The sequence below is a fragment of the Hippopotamus amphibius genome, chromosome 4 (genome assembly GCF_030028045.1).
Source record: "Hippopotamus amphibius kiboko isolate mHipAmp2 chromosome 4, mHipAmp2.hap2, whole genome shotgun sequence".
Taxonomy (NCBI): Eukaryota; Metazoa; Chordata; class Mammalia; order Artiodactyla; family Hippopotamidae; genus Hippopotamus; species Hippopotamus amphibius.
In genome coordinates this window covers 45,190,373-45,203,415 of record NC_080189.1, presented here as the reverse complement: position 1 = coordinate 45,203,415, position 13,043 = coordinate 45,190,373, and the positions used below count along the sequence as shown (strand labels likewise).

The 13,043-nt window shown below is 42.4% G+C and overlaps 2 protein-coding genes across 13 annotated transcripts in view; one reads left to right on the top strand and one right to left on the bottom strand.

Annotated features, from left to right (window-relative positions):
* The window catches only part of RP9 (RP9 pre-mRNA splicing factor), a 150,542-nt gene extending 145,495 nt beyond the window's left edge, over positions 1-5,047 (bottom strand). For all 3 annotated transcript variants that reach the window (XR_009053229.1, XR_009053230.1, XM_057732115.1), the window contains exon 1: positions 4,896-5,047. Coding sequence is in view for 1 of the 3 variants with exons in the window: in XM_057732115.1 (XP_057588098.1) it covers positions 4,896-5,047 (152 nt within the window). In the remaining 2 variants the exon portion in view is untranslated. The remainder of the gene's footprint in view (positions 1-4,895) is intronic.
* The window catches only part of BBS9 (Bardet-Biedl syndrome 9), a 452,928-nt gene continuing 444,336 nt past the window's right edge, over positions 4,452-13,043 (top strand). For 5 of the 10 annotated variants that reach the window (XM_057732085.1, XM_057732084.1, XM_057732083.1 and 2 more), the window contains exons 1-4: positions 4,987-5,105; positions 5,757-5,837; positions 6,657-6,794; positions 6,876-7,907. The gene's annotated coding sequence lies outside the window, so the exon portion shown is untranslated. Of the gene's footprint in view, positions 4,555-4,986; positions 5,106-5,756; positions 5,838-6,656; positions 6,795-6,875; positions 7,908-13,043 lie in introns of those variants that run through there. The other 5 variants (XM_057732080.1, XM_057732079.1, XM_057732078.1 and 2 more) reach the window with 5 other exon arrangements.

The following is a 13,043-nucleotide window of genomic DNA, read 5'->3' as shown; positions in this document are numbered from 1 at the left end:
CCCCAACCCCCTAGCCAATCATGCCCTATTTCCAAGCTGCCTCTTTTAAGGCCCTATAAAACTTGCTCTTGCCCAAAATCCCTGGGAAGAGTGTTCCACTGCATGTGAAGCACTGTTCTTCTCAAACTGTGAATTGTTTTCCTTTGAATCAAGGTCATCAAATGTATTAAATTGTATGATTTTTTTCTTTTAACATTCTTTAGAACTTTCTTGATAAAGGAGATGTTTTGGTTTTTTGAAGTAGTGAAATCCACATTCCAGCCAGAACGTTTTCCAGTTCTAAGTCAGTGTGAATAGGCTTTGAGGTAAAAAAATTTTGGTTTGAATTGATCCACTCTCACTGCTGTGTACCTTGGGCAAGTTACTTAACCTCCTCAAAGCCTCAGTTTCCTCATGGGTAAATAGTTCACAGCACACATGTGAAAGGCACTCCACAATGCTGGCTTCTGCCTCTTCTGTTGAAGAAAAGTTAGTGCTCTTTGTACCCTGATGAGCAACTCAAGATTAGAGCACTAGCAATCATAAAGGCCAAGATCTGGACCCAACAGAGAGGCCTCTCCAACCCTCACACCTTTTTAAAGATCTGCAGCTTTATGGGGATTTACCAGCTGCTCCTCAGTGGAGACCTGGCAGTGGACTTCCCACAGACATCATGCTCAGCTGGGTTTACTGCCTTTATGGGCCATGTGGCTTGGAGAACCCTCTTCAACATCTGGCTCCAGGGATCACTGCCTTTTCCCCATGCAGGTGAGGTGGTGTATGATCATGCCACCTAAGATGGCTCTTCTTTGGCTCTCTGTATATCCCCTATTTGATCAGACCCTGCGCTTCACCTACACCCTACTCACATGACTGACCTTCCCTCTTAATCACAGAGCTTATCCAATAACTGCCTCTGCCCTTGCCTCCCCCCCACTCCGTGCTGCAGCTAACAGCGCCACTATCACAGTTTAGCAAAGCAAAAACATCTGCCTTTGATGGCTGATAACATGAGGGGCTGTGAGGGACATGCCTCTCTGCTGGTTTCCCTGGTAACTGATGAGCCAACCTGACATCAGTTCCCCCTATAACTGGTAAACCTCCCCACACCCCAAGCAAAGACTGCTGCCCACATCCTGACTGCTGTCTGCTGTTCACAGTGGCGCATTGCTCCAGGATTTTACTTCAGACTTGTAAGATCCCCTATCCAATAAACCTTCAATATCTCTGTTGCTATTTCCAGGCTCTTTCTTTGGTCTCACCGCTGGGCAATTATAAGGCTTGCAGACCTGTGGGGTGCAGCCTAAGAGGTGATATATCAGCATTTAGCAAATCTATCCCTATCTCTGAGGCTCAGCAAATCACCATGTGATGAGAGGAATGGAACGTTCAGCCCCACCTCCAGGAAGGTTAAATTAATCACTAATGGCCAATGATGAATCAATCAAGCTCATGTAATGAAGCCTCTATAAACACCCAAAAGGATGGCATTGCGAGAACTTCAGGGTGGGTGAACACGTGGATGTATGGCACACCTGAAGCGGGTGTGGAAACTCCACACAGCTTCTCACATACCTTACCCTATGTATCTCTTCCATCTGGCTATTCCTGAGTTATGTCCTTTTATAATAAGCAAGTAATCTAGTAAGTAAAACATTTTCCTGAGTTCTATAAGCTGCTCTAGCAAATTAACCAAACTACAGGGGGTTGTGGGAACCTCTGATTTATAGCAGGTACCAATCTGGACTTGCAATCATCTCTGGACCCTTCCAAATAAGAATTATGATGGAGGCGTCTATTCTCTGTTCTCATCCTCACAGTCACTAATCCAGGTATTTTCTAAAGGGGCAGAGGAAGATTTACTCCCTTAAGATTACACAATAAACAATTGGGTATAAGCAGAATTAGTCTTTTAGGTATGGTATTTCCAAAGAAAATTCTTAAAATATTTTCCAATGGAAAGCATGTCATAGGCCTAGGTCTCTTTTAGGAAGAATAATGGAAATTTGCATGCATTGGGCAGGTGATACAGTCCATCAGCAGCCATTCATAAGAAACAATGCTATGTCATGTGTTGGGACTTAAGGGAGTTTGGGAGATGGTAAAGTCTATGTAAATATCCAGTAATCCAACAATAACTTATTTTTGCCATAGGAGTTGTACAAACGACATGGTCAAACTATCCGAATTCCTGAAAAATGTGTAAATTTTTTGGCTAGATAGAAAAAAAAATGTGATGAAACTGCACATTTTGAAATCTGTTATTATTGGCAATGGACTTCCCAAAAAAAGTCCATTTTAGAACTGTTTCCACAAGTGTAAAGGAATGTGGTTGATGTTTTTTCCTAGGGCTAAACAATTCATTAGTTTAGGTAGCATGTTAAAAAGATAGTTCTCAAAGATTAAAGTAACATTTAACTATTGAAAGGAACAGATGTGGAAATGAGAATCGGAGTGTGTTTATTGAGTAGCTTGGCTTCTGTGCTGTGACAGCTGAGAAGTGTGCATTATCTTTTTAATTAATCCTCAGAATTAAACCAAAAGCAGTTGGTGGAGGCCCATTATTTTGTGCCATCTGTGAATCCCTGCCATTATATCATTCAGATTGTGATAGGCTGCCCTGAGCAGTATGAAGACTAAATTAAGATAAATTTTGATAAGAGATTATCTTCTCAAATTGGTCTGGGACAAAAAAAATTTTTATTTTGCCAAGTACTTAATAATACTCTTTGTGTTTCTGAGTGCTGTGGTAGGATTTCATTTGGAAAAGTCCTTCATGTAAGCATACTCCATCCCAGTTGTTCCTGTAGCCTGGTCCTATGGGGCTGGAGGTCAGAGATGAAACTCCACTCTGTTATGCCCAGTAACACTTGAGTGACAGAGTTGGAAAATGGTCAGGAACATGGGTGGAAGACTCAGATGCCTTTGGGGTGTGGCAGGAGTAAGAAAAATTAAGGTCAGGTCTAAGAAAATGAGCAGAGGAGTGTGAGGGGAACTAAAGAGGGCATACCAGGTGGCAAAAGGATTTGAATTCAATTTGTAAAAAACCACAATGGAACTTAACATGCCTGTCTTCCTTCCCCAGACTCTCTTAAAATGACAATAAAAGAAATAAAAAAGGTTAGCAGCCACAAAGAAATCCTGAGAGGAGATACAAGGCTGGAGACAAGAAAGGAAGGGAAAGAGAATTAAACCCTCATCTACTATAACATGAGGTTAATAGGTAATGTCTACGTTTCAATAGAAAAAAAGCAGTATAAGCACATAGTTTAGAAACTGTTAAACCCCAGAAGAAAAATTAAAAGTTTCCTCACTGAAGCCTTGGCTTCAGTGCAGGGAGTGTGAGTAGAGATGCAAATCACTATTTGTTAAAATTAGACTTTTCATACTATTTGATGTTTAAACTATGTGAAAGTATTTTTCTGGAAATACTGATTTCCATTTAAAAGGAAAGGAACTTATGAACTAGCCAAACTATAAATATGTCAACAGCCCAGAGCTTTTAAAATCTCTGAAACTGAAAAATCCCACCGGTCTGAGAATCAGACACCTGGGTTTCTCTTTAGTTTTGTTAGTTTACAGTTCCGTGTATGCTTGCTCAGGTTACTTAACTGCTGAAACTGCATGTCCTCCTGTATAAAAGGAGGTTATAAAAGGATGTCTGAGTGCGCTGTGACCTACAAAATAAATGTAGAGTATTAACAACCATGTGGCATCCTACAGTTAAGGATACTGAGGGCTGGGGGGTGGAGGTGGGGGACTGAGCCCTACCTGAACTTATCCTAGGGAAAGATTTTTTAACATCAGCCTTGCACAGGCAACAAAGAGCCTCCCGGAGTGCCTTGAAGGGTCCAGGACTGTGGATGCCAGCAATCCATAACCATCGCCCACTGAAGCGAAATTCAGCTCAAGAGCCACACTGAAAAGAGCAGGCCAGGCTCCAAGGAAACATGCATTCTGTGTCAAAGCTCCCAGAAGGTTAATAATGAAGGATTAACCCTTTAAGGACCTTTCATGCTGTCTCAGCAATCATGAGAAGGTAGGTAATGAGAAGTGCCTAAGACAGAAATAATTCAAATAACTCAGTGAATACCAAACTTAGAAAAGTTAGACTTCTAAGGCTGATTATGGAAGGAAAGAATCACAAAAAGGAACCGAAAGGGTCACTAACCCAACTTCCCACCCGATGTTTAAATCTTTACAACCCACCCTTCTCTCCGGTTATCCAGACTCTTCCCCAACCTTGGGTAGCTGGGGGAGCACAGTGCCTTCTACGTCAGGCCACGCTGCCCAGCAAGAACATAGGGCTCTGGTCCTAATTCTTCTTCCTGTTGAGCTGGGACTGGCCTCTCTGTAGCTTCCACCCTTAATCCTGGTTAAAAAGAAATCCCGAGATCTAGAGGGAACGAGTCTGCGCTCTCTTCTGCGGCCAGCTCCTCCCGAATCGTCAGGGACCAGGCCCTCGCCCCGCGCGCACTCCTCCCTTCCTCACCGCGCTGACGTCGCGGGACTGGGCTTTCCCGTCCCTAAGTAACAGCACAAGACGAAAAGAACGGGGATTCTATCCCGTTCACAGTGAGCCGCCTGAACTGAGACACGGGGAGGGACCAGAGCGCTCAGCCGCACGTCCCCTGTGTTCGGTGCCCGGATCCTGACCGCGCGCCCGTCAGCCCCGCAGCGCCGCAGCCCCACTCCGCCCCCGCCGCCGCCGCCGCGCGCGCGCCCGGGCCGGGCCTGGGGGTGGGGCCTCGTTTCCCCCTTCCGTCCGCGGCTGGAGTCCAGTGTCCCACCGCCCCGCGTCCACACCCGCGCCCGGCTCGCTGGGGGCCGAGGGGCTCCCCTGCCCGCTCCCAGGCCTCCAACCCCGGGCGGACCCCATTCCTCGCATTAGTCGGGGGCGGGCGTGACGGACTCACAAGGACTCCAGGTGCTTGAGCTGCTGCAGCTGCTGCGCGTCGTGGCGCCGCCGCTTCTGCTCCCGGCGCCGCTGCAGCTCTTGCTCCAGGGCCTCCCGCGGCTGCCGCGCGCCCCCGGCCCCCGCGCCATCGCGCCCGGGCCGGGACGACATCGCGGCCCCGCGCGGCGCGGCTGAGGCGACCCCGCGCGACGCGGCTGAGGCGAAGACGGTACTTCCTCTGCGCTGTGCACGCCTGGCTCCGCAGCGCCCCCTCCTGCTGCCGCTACGCGTCCCGCCGGGCCAGGCCGGGTGTCCCCTCTGCGGCCTCCTGCACCCCGCCCCACCAATGGCCGGCTCGGCCTCAAGTAGTTGATCGGAGCGCCGGGCCCTGCCGTCAGGTCGGTCGGTGCCCGAGGCCGGAGCGCGCCCCTAGCGGCGGCCAGGAGTCGTGGCGCTGAGGACGCTGTGTCCGGAGCCTTAGCCCGTTCTTCCGTGGCTGGGCCCCTCTCTGGGTCGGGCCGCCTCCCCTCGCGATCTCCATCCTTGGAGGCAGGGAAACCTGTGCAAGTCATTTTCGTATCGCCCAGTGGCTAGGCACAGAGGAACTGCTCGTTGCATGTTAGTAGGATTCATCCAGTTTTGGAAGAAAGCAAGGCTTCCTTAGAAATTATCCAATTTTCCAGAACATGTGATCCGTGCGATGTATAGTCAGTGTAGTATACTGTATTCAGGTAACGTTTAGGTTTTGGAAACGAAAAGCTAATATACACAGTGCACTTTTTATGTGGTCATTGAGCTAAGCCCTCAATAGGAGTTGATTTAATTATTAAAATCGTAATAAGTGCTGTTACCATCCATGTGTATTACCTTTATTTTACAGGTAAGGAGGCCCAGAGAGTTAATTGACATGCCCAAGGAAACAGGACTAGTCGATCATGGAACCAGGATGCAAAAGTGTCAGGTGCTTAACTAGGTTGTGCTTTGAAACTGTATCTGATATATACTTTTTTCAGCCTTGAAATAATGGAAGAAACTGCAGAGGAAGTAAAAATAACAGCATAAGGGAAATACTTGCTGAAATAGTCAAATTGTTAATCCCAAAATGAGAGGAGCTCTTTCAGATTTATTCAAGAAAACACAAACACACAGAAGCTATGCACAGACATGTGACGTGTCCTGGAACTTGAAGATGACCTTTTCCTCTAAAAATGAGACGAATAAGAATTGTTGCATGAGTGCATGAATCAGCCATTCATGTGTAACAGATCAGGACCCTCTGGGGTCTTCTTGGGATAGATGCCTCCCTCATATTCTCTGTTATAGCCCCTTTTTGAAGTACCCAGATAATAGTATCTCATGTATATTTCCTGAGTTTTTCAGATGTGAAAAGCCACCACGAAAGGGAAGTAATTAACTACTTGATGATCATGAGCCCAAGCCCCAAGACCTTCTGGCACATAAGGATTTATGTTAAATTAACTGCCCAGTTACCTCAATATCAACCAATCAGGGAATTGTGCAGGAGCTGATCACAAACCCTGGGACGCCCCTCCCTCACCTTGCCTTTAAAATTGCTTTGCTGAAACACTTCACAGAGTTCAGAGTTTTTTTGAGCACAAGCATTCTGTTCTCCTTGCGTGACCGGGCAATAAACCTTTCTCTGCTCCAATCTCTGAGGTTAGGGTTTGTTTGGCCTCACTATGCGTCAGGCACACAAAGTGGCACTTGATAACAATGGAAGTTACCTGGGCCAATAAATGACCTGTGTGATGTCTTATAGGACATCCAAATTCAGTGAAGAAAAAGGATAGTCTTCGGAAGCTGTGATTTACAAACAAAGAAAATGTAACATAATTATGTTGCAGAAAAAAGTTGGTCTACAGAATCAAGAAGAGGACAACCAAGGAAAAGCAATCAGGTAGTGTTTTTCCAGCGTTGTTGTTACTGAACAGCAAGTTCAGGGTGTCCCTTGCACAGTACACATTCTTTCCTCTTCAAGGTGAAAATGTGCTGGGCCAGCAGCACCCCAGTCACCAGGGAGCACATGTTGGCAATCGTTACAGCGCCCAGCTTTGCGACGGCCGCTACATCCGTGGACTGGGCCTCCAGCGCCTCCCCCATACAGGTCGCTGGGTGGCTAGGGCCTAGGATGCTGGGTCCCAGAAAAGAACCCGGGCGCCCCGCCCCGCCCCGCCCCGCCCCGCCCTAGCCCCGCCTCTGAGGAAAGCCCCACCCACGAGAGGCGGGAACGGAGGAAGGAGTGGGAGGGGCGAAGCTTGTGTCAGTGCCGGAGGCGGGAGGCGGGTCTTCTTCGGAGCCTGTGTCTAAGGAGCTATCCAAGGACAGAAAAGGAATTGAATTAATTTTCTCTCTCTCGCTCTCTCTAATGAGGACCACACAGTGGTTCATTCCAGCTCCGCCCAGTAGAAATCGGATTCCAACCATCACTCAGAAAAAATCCTCCGCCTTCATCTCGCCTCAGATACTCAGGACTACAACTCCCAGAAGGCATCGGGGCTCAGCTATCTGACTTGCGCAGTAGCGTTCGTTGTAAAGTGCTATGACAACAGGGCGAAGACGGCTTGGAGTTAGGCTTGAGTGGGGAGGTGTCCCTTCCGCCGTTGCTGTCCTTTTTCTGCTACATCCCACTCACTGCCTCCATCATTTCCTCCTCTTTGTGAGCAGCAAGGCTTTCCGCTGTTCTCTCCTGCCTGATCTGTGCCACGGGATTGATGCCGTTTTTCCTGCTTGTCTCTGAGGGTGACAGAGAGGGGATGCAGGGTAGCTGCTTGGTAGGATCGCTCCAACTCTGTGAAGCTGGTGGTGCTACCTGGTGAGGCGCTCTCTTTGCCTGGGACGTGGAACAAGTTGGATCAGGAGAACGAGAGGGAGCAGTAAGGGTTGCTTTTTTCTGCACTGCCCGTTCTTGCTCGTCGTTCCAGCCCTGGGACCCTGGCGGACGTTCTTAAAGAGAAATCGGTGGAAAGAGTTCGAAGAAAGGTGGGGCAGGACCCACCTGATTCAGCATCAGGTAAGAAAGCATGTCTAGAATTAAACATCGGGTGCATGAATGCCCTTTTCTGTGTTTTATTATTTAGAAGACTATGTAAAAGAAACTTTTTAAATTTTGCAAATGATTTGCAAATTATGAGTTGAAGGAAATTTTTCATTTTATGTAATTATGTGTAATTGTTCTTACATTACAACTACACAGTTATGTTTCTGGTATGCTTCTCTGATGCCATGCAATTGTTTTGAGGGATATAGGGTGATAGGTTTCTTATGAAGGATGTTTGCATTCACAACAAAACAAAACAAAACGAAACTACCAGAACAATGTGTGTGTGATCCTGTGAGCATTTTCGAGAAAGGATGATAAGAATTTTTAGAGATTCCATTCAGGAATGTCACGTGGTGCACAAGCATTCTCCTCCTGTGACACTTCAACAGGTCTTGTGAGCAAATGGTCAGATCAGTTCCCAGCCTATGACCGAAGGAAGATAAATGTGCTAATACCCCCTAATTCCTTCTTGCAATAGGATTATTGCTTCTCCTTCTCCCTTTACATTGCAGACCACAGCAATTTTGATGGACTGAGGTGATTTTATTAGCATTTCCCTTCCCCAGTCAAGTCCTGCAATTGACTCCGATTTCCTGGAGTTTTGTTTGTTTTTTGGCATCTCTCTTTTACTTTAAAAAATAAAACCATATCACAGACATCCACAACTTGAAGATGCTGGAGGGAAAACTATTAGTCTTAGCTAAAGTCTGCCAGCATTCTGAGAGGGAGATTGTTAGAAATATGTAAAGAGAGTAACTGTTGAGGTTTTTTTTGGTGAATCTACTGAACCATTATTTAGAAGAATATGTAAAAGAAACTTTTTAAATTTTGCAAATGATTTGCAAATTATGAGTTGAAGGAAATTTTTCATTTTGTGTAATTATGTGTAATTGTTCTTACAACTACACAGTTATGTTTTTGGTAAAACTTCTTGATGGAAACATTCTTTGAAGGGAAAAAAATCCAATATCAATAGCATATAGTAATCGTTCAAGCTTTGCACCTTCTGATGTATGTGGCAAGTCTTATCCCTCAGATAAAGAATTTCAAATATTTCTCAAAAATTTTTGAGACACATGAAGTTATTACAAAACATCCCTGGTGATTAATGAAGGATTACTATCATTCTTTTCACCATCCAATTTAAATCTTCTTTCTAGAGGGTCAGATTGATATTGGGAATTTTGTCTTGCTCAGAACATACCACAACTACCACCAGCACTACTGCTATTCTACTACTAGTTTACTACTGGCATTTATCAGACATTTATTGAGTGCTTCCTATGGGTTGGGCATTGGGCTAAGTAATTACATGTGTTAGACCATTTTATTCCCACCTTCCCAAAACAAATGGGAGTCTAGAGAATGAGGGATTTGTCTAAGGTCATATTGCTGAAGTGTGGAGTCAGAGAGGGGATCCAGGTCTGTCCAGCTCCCTCTCCTGTGCTTTTTTGTCATTTGTGGCTTTTATTAAAAATTCTAACACTGAGCCCTTATAATATTGTCTTCAAAAGTAACATTCTTCTAACTCTCATGCATTTGTCATCTTTCCTGGAATGGAAGACTGACCCCTACTTTCCAAAATTTGAGGCAGCACTAGCATGACCTGGAGAAAACGAAGCTCCAAAAATGAAAAACAATATCATTGTCATAGCCTCCTTATTGCAGAATCTGCCATCTCACCCACATGTTCCTTCCTCAAGATTCTTGGGGTTATCATTGCCACAGTTATTTTTCTAGCCATCCTTCCATATTTTAGGACTAAGCCAATGAACTGTGAAAACACCCACATCTTAAATGAAAACTAAATCTAAGAAAACTTGGTGTGGAAGATAACATATATATAAGTAAGTATTAAAAAACAAAAAAGAAAGTGCCGAGTGTGGAAGAGAATTTCTGGAGGTTAAGGGATAAAGAGATGATCTCTTATTTAATATTCTAATAAGGCATAAGAAATCAGTCTTTTGTGGCTATTTATAGGTATGCATCTGTTAACACCTAACTATTGTTTTCTAATCATCCTTTAAAATTTTAATTAAATATATGAGATTCTTTCCTGAAGTTTGAACTTGTAGTGATTAGAATTAATATTAACAGTTATAGCTTTTTAATCTTTGTGAGGTAGCTGCACTTATTTAGGAGTAAACAGCCTGGTTTTAGGTGTTACTTCCATTACTTACTAATTGTGATTACTTGGGCAGGTTTCTTAACCTCTCTTTATTCAGGGATAACTGTAAAATAGTATCTATGGTTTAGTTTGTAGTTTTGTTAGGAAATTTAAAATAGAGTACTTGCAAAGCACTTAGAATAGTAAGTATCTGGGGACTTAGTAAATGCTTAGTAAATGTTAGTCATTTTCTTTTCTAGTGAAGGGAGATGGAAAATCCGATATTTTGTTTTTATTTTTGCATTTATTTAAAAACAAAAAATCATTGGGGATCTGGAAATCAACATTAAATGAATAGGGGATAAAATGCAAATTCCTATTTTTTATTTTTATTGAAGACAATTAACTGAATCAAATTAAAATCAACTTATACATATTAAATTTTTGTTATTTGGAATACTTTTAATTTGTTTTTGTAATAGAAAAGACAGATTTCATGACTATAAAATGCCCTATTACCATTGTTCCTTTCCTTCATTCTTCCTTACCTGCCAGCAACTGAACTTCCCCATCCAACTGCTTACCTTAATATGTTAAAGTCAAGGCCTATGTCTTTAAAAAAAAAAAATATTATTTATTTATTTAGGCTCTGCTGGGTCTTAGTTGCAGCATATGGGATCTCCGTTGCTGCATGTGGACTTCTTAGTTGCAGCATGCATACGGGATCTAGTTCTCGACCAGGGATTGAACCTAGGCCCCCTGCATTGGTAGCTCAGAGTCGTACCCACTGGACCACCAGGGAAATCCTGAGGCCTATATCTTTTTGAACTTGGAAAGTGAATTAGCATATTATATATGTCTTAATTTATGGTTAATTTTTCTTTCTCTCAATGGGGTGGGATGTCCTTCCAGGAGAAGGCATAGAATTTATTTTGCTAATCTTCTGAACTTAATTTGCCAACCTATTGTTCTTCTGATAGAATGGTAAATGTGGCCAAAATACAGGAGTATCCTACTTTAAAAAAAAGTGAAACTTTATTTTATTATTTTTTACCATGGGAAATTTTAAACATGAGCAAAAACATAAATAGTGAAACAATCCCCCATGTGTCCATCACTGTTTACTCTTTAAAAAATAACAGCTTTATTGAAATATAATTCACACATCATAAAATTCACTCTTATACAGTTCAATGTATTTTTGTCTATTCACAGATATGTGCAACCATCAGTTGCACCACAGTAAACTTTAGAATATTTTTATTACCTCAAAAAGAAACCTTGTACCCTTTACTTATAACTTTCCTGTCTTCTCCTCCCCATCAGACCTAAGGAACCATTAATTTACTTTGACTCTATGGATTTGTGTATTCTGTACATTTTATATAAATAGAATCGTATAATATGTGGTCTTTTGTGATTGGCTTCTTTCTCTCAGTGTAATGTTTTCAGGGTTCATCCATGTGGCAGCACGTATCAGTTACTTTGTTCCTCTTTATCACCGATTAATATTCTATTTTATGGCTATGCCACTTTGTGCTTATGTATTCATTAATTGATAGGCGTTTGGGTCATTTCCACCTTTCAGGTATTGTGAGTAATGCTACTATAAGCATTCACGTCTGTGTTTTTATGTGGACTTATGTTTTCATTTGTCTTGGGTAAATACTTTGGAGTAGAATTGCAGGATCATGTGATCACTATTTTTAAGTGTGCCAGATCATTTTCCAAAGTCGTTGCACCATTGTACATTTCCACCATCAGTGTATGAAGTTTCTGAAAACTCCACATCTTTGCCAAAACTTGTTTCTGTTTGACTTTTTGATTCTAGCCATCATAGTGGGTGCAAAATGGTATCTCATTGTAGTTTTGATTTGTGTTTCCCTGGTGACTAATAATGCTGAGCATCTTTTCATGCACTTATTGGCCATTCGTATGTCTTACTTGGAGAAATATATATTTGGATCCTTTGCCCATTTTTAAATTGTTTTGTTATTGTCATAAGAGTCTTTGTATATTATAGATACAATTTCTTTATCAGAGATATGATTTGCAAATATTTTTCTCCCATTCTGTGGGTCATCTTTTTTACTTTCCTGTTAGTGTTCTTTGAAGTATAAAAGTTTTAAGTTAGATGAAGTTTATTTTATCTATTTTTTCTTTTGTTATTCAGGCTTTTGGTGTCAAATTTAAGAAACTGCTGCCAAATCTGAGGTCACGAAGATTTAGTCTTAAGTTTTCTTCTAAGAATCCTTCTAAGAGTCTTACAGTTTTAGCTGTACATTAGCTTACACTTAGGTCTCTGATCCATTTTGAGTTAATTTTTTAATGTGGCTTGAGGTAACAGTCCAACATCATTCTTTTGCATGTGGCTATCCAGTTGTCCTAGAACCACTTGTTGCAATTCCCCATTGAATGGTCTTAGCATTCTTGTCAAAAATCAGCTGACTATTGATATATGAGTTTATTTCTGGACTCTCATTTCTTTTCCATTTGTCTGTTGTCTATCTGTATGTCGGTACCATACTGTCCTGATTACCATTGCTTTGTAGTAAGTTTTGAAATGGGAAAGTGTGAGTCCTCCAATTTTGTTCTTTGTAAGGATTATTTTGGCCAGTCTGAGTCCCTGGCAATTCTATATGAATTTCAGAATAAGCCTGTCAATTTGTACAAAGAAGCCATGTGGAAATCTGATAGGGATTGCATTGAATCTGTAGATCAGTTAGGGAAGTATTGCCACCTTAAAATGTTAAGTCTTCAGACCCATGAATGTGGTGTGCTTTACTATATATTTAGAACTTCTTTTATTTCTTTTAACTATATTTGATAGTTTTCAGTGTATGTATTTTACACATCTTTTGCTACTTTTATTCCCAAGTATTTTGTTCTTTTGGATGCTATTGTAAATGCAGTTATTTTCTTAATTTTATTTTTGGATTGTTGATTGCAAATGCTTAGAAATACAATTGATTTTTTTTTAAAGATTTGTTTTTATTATT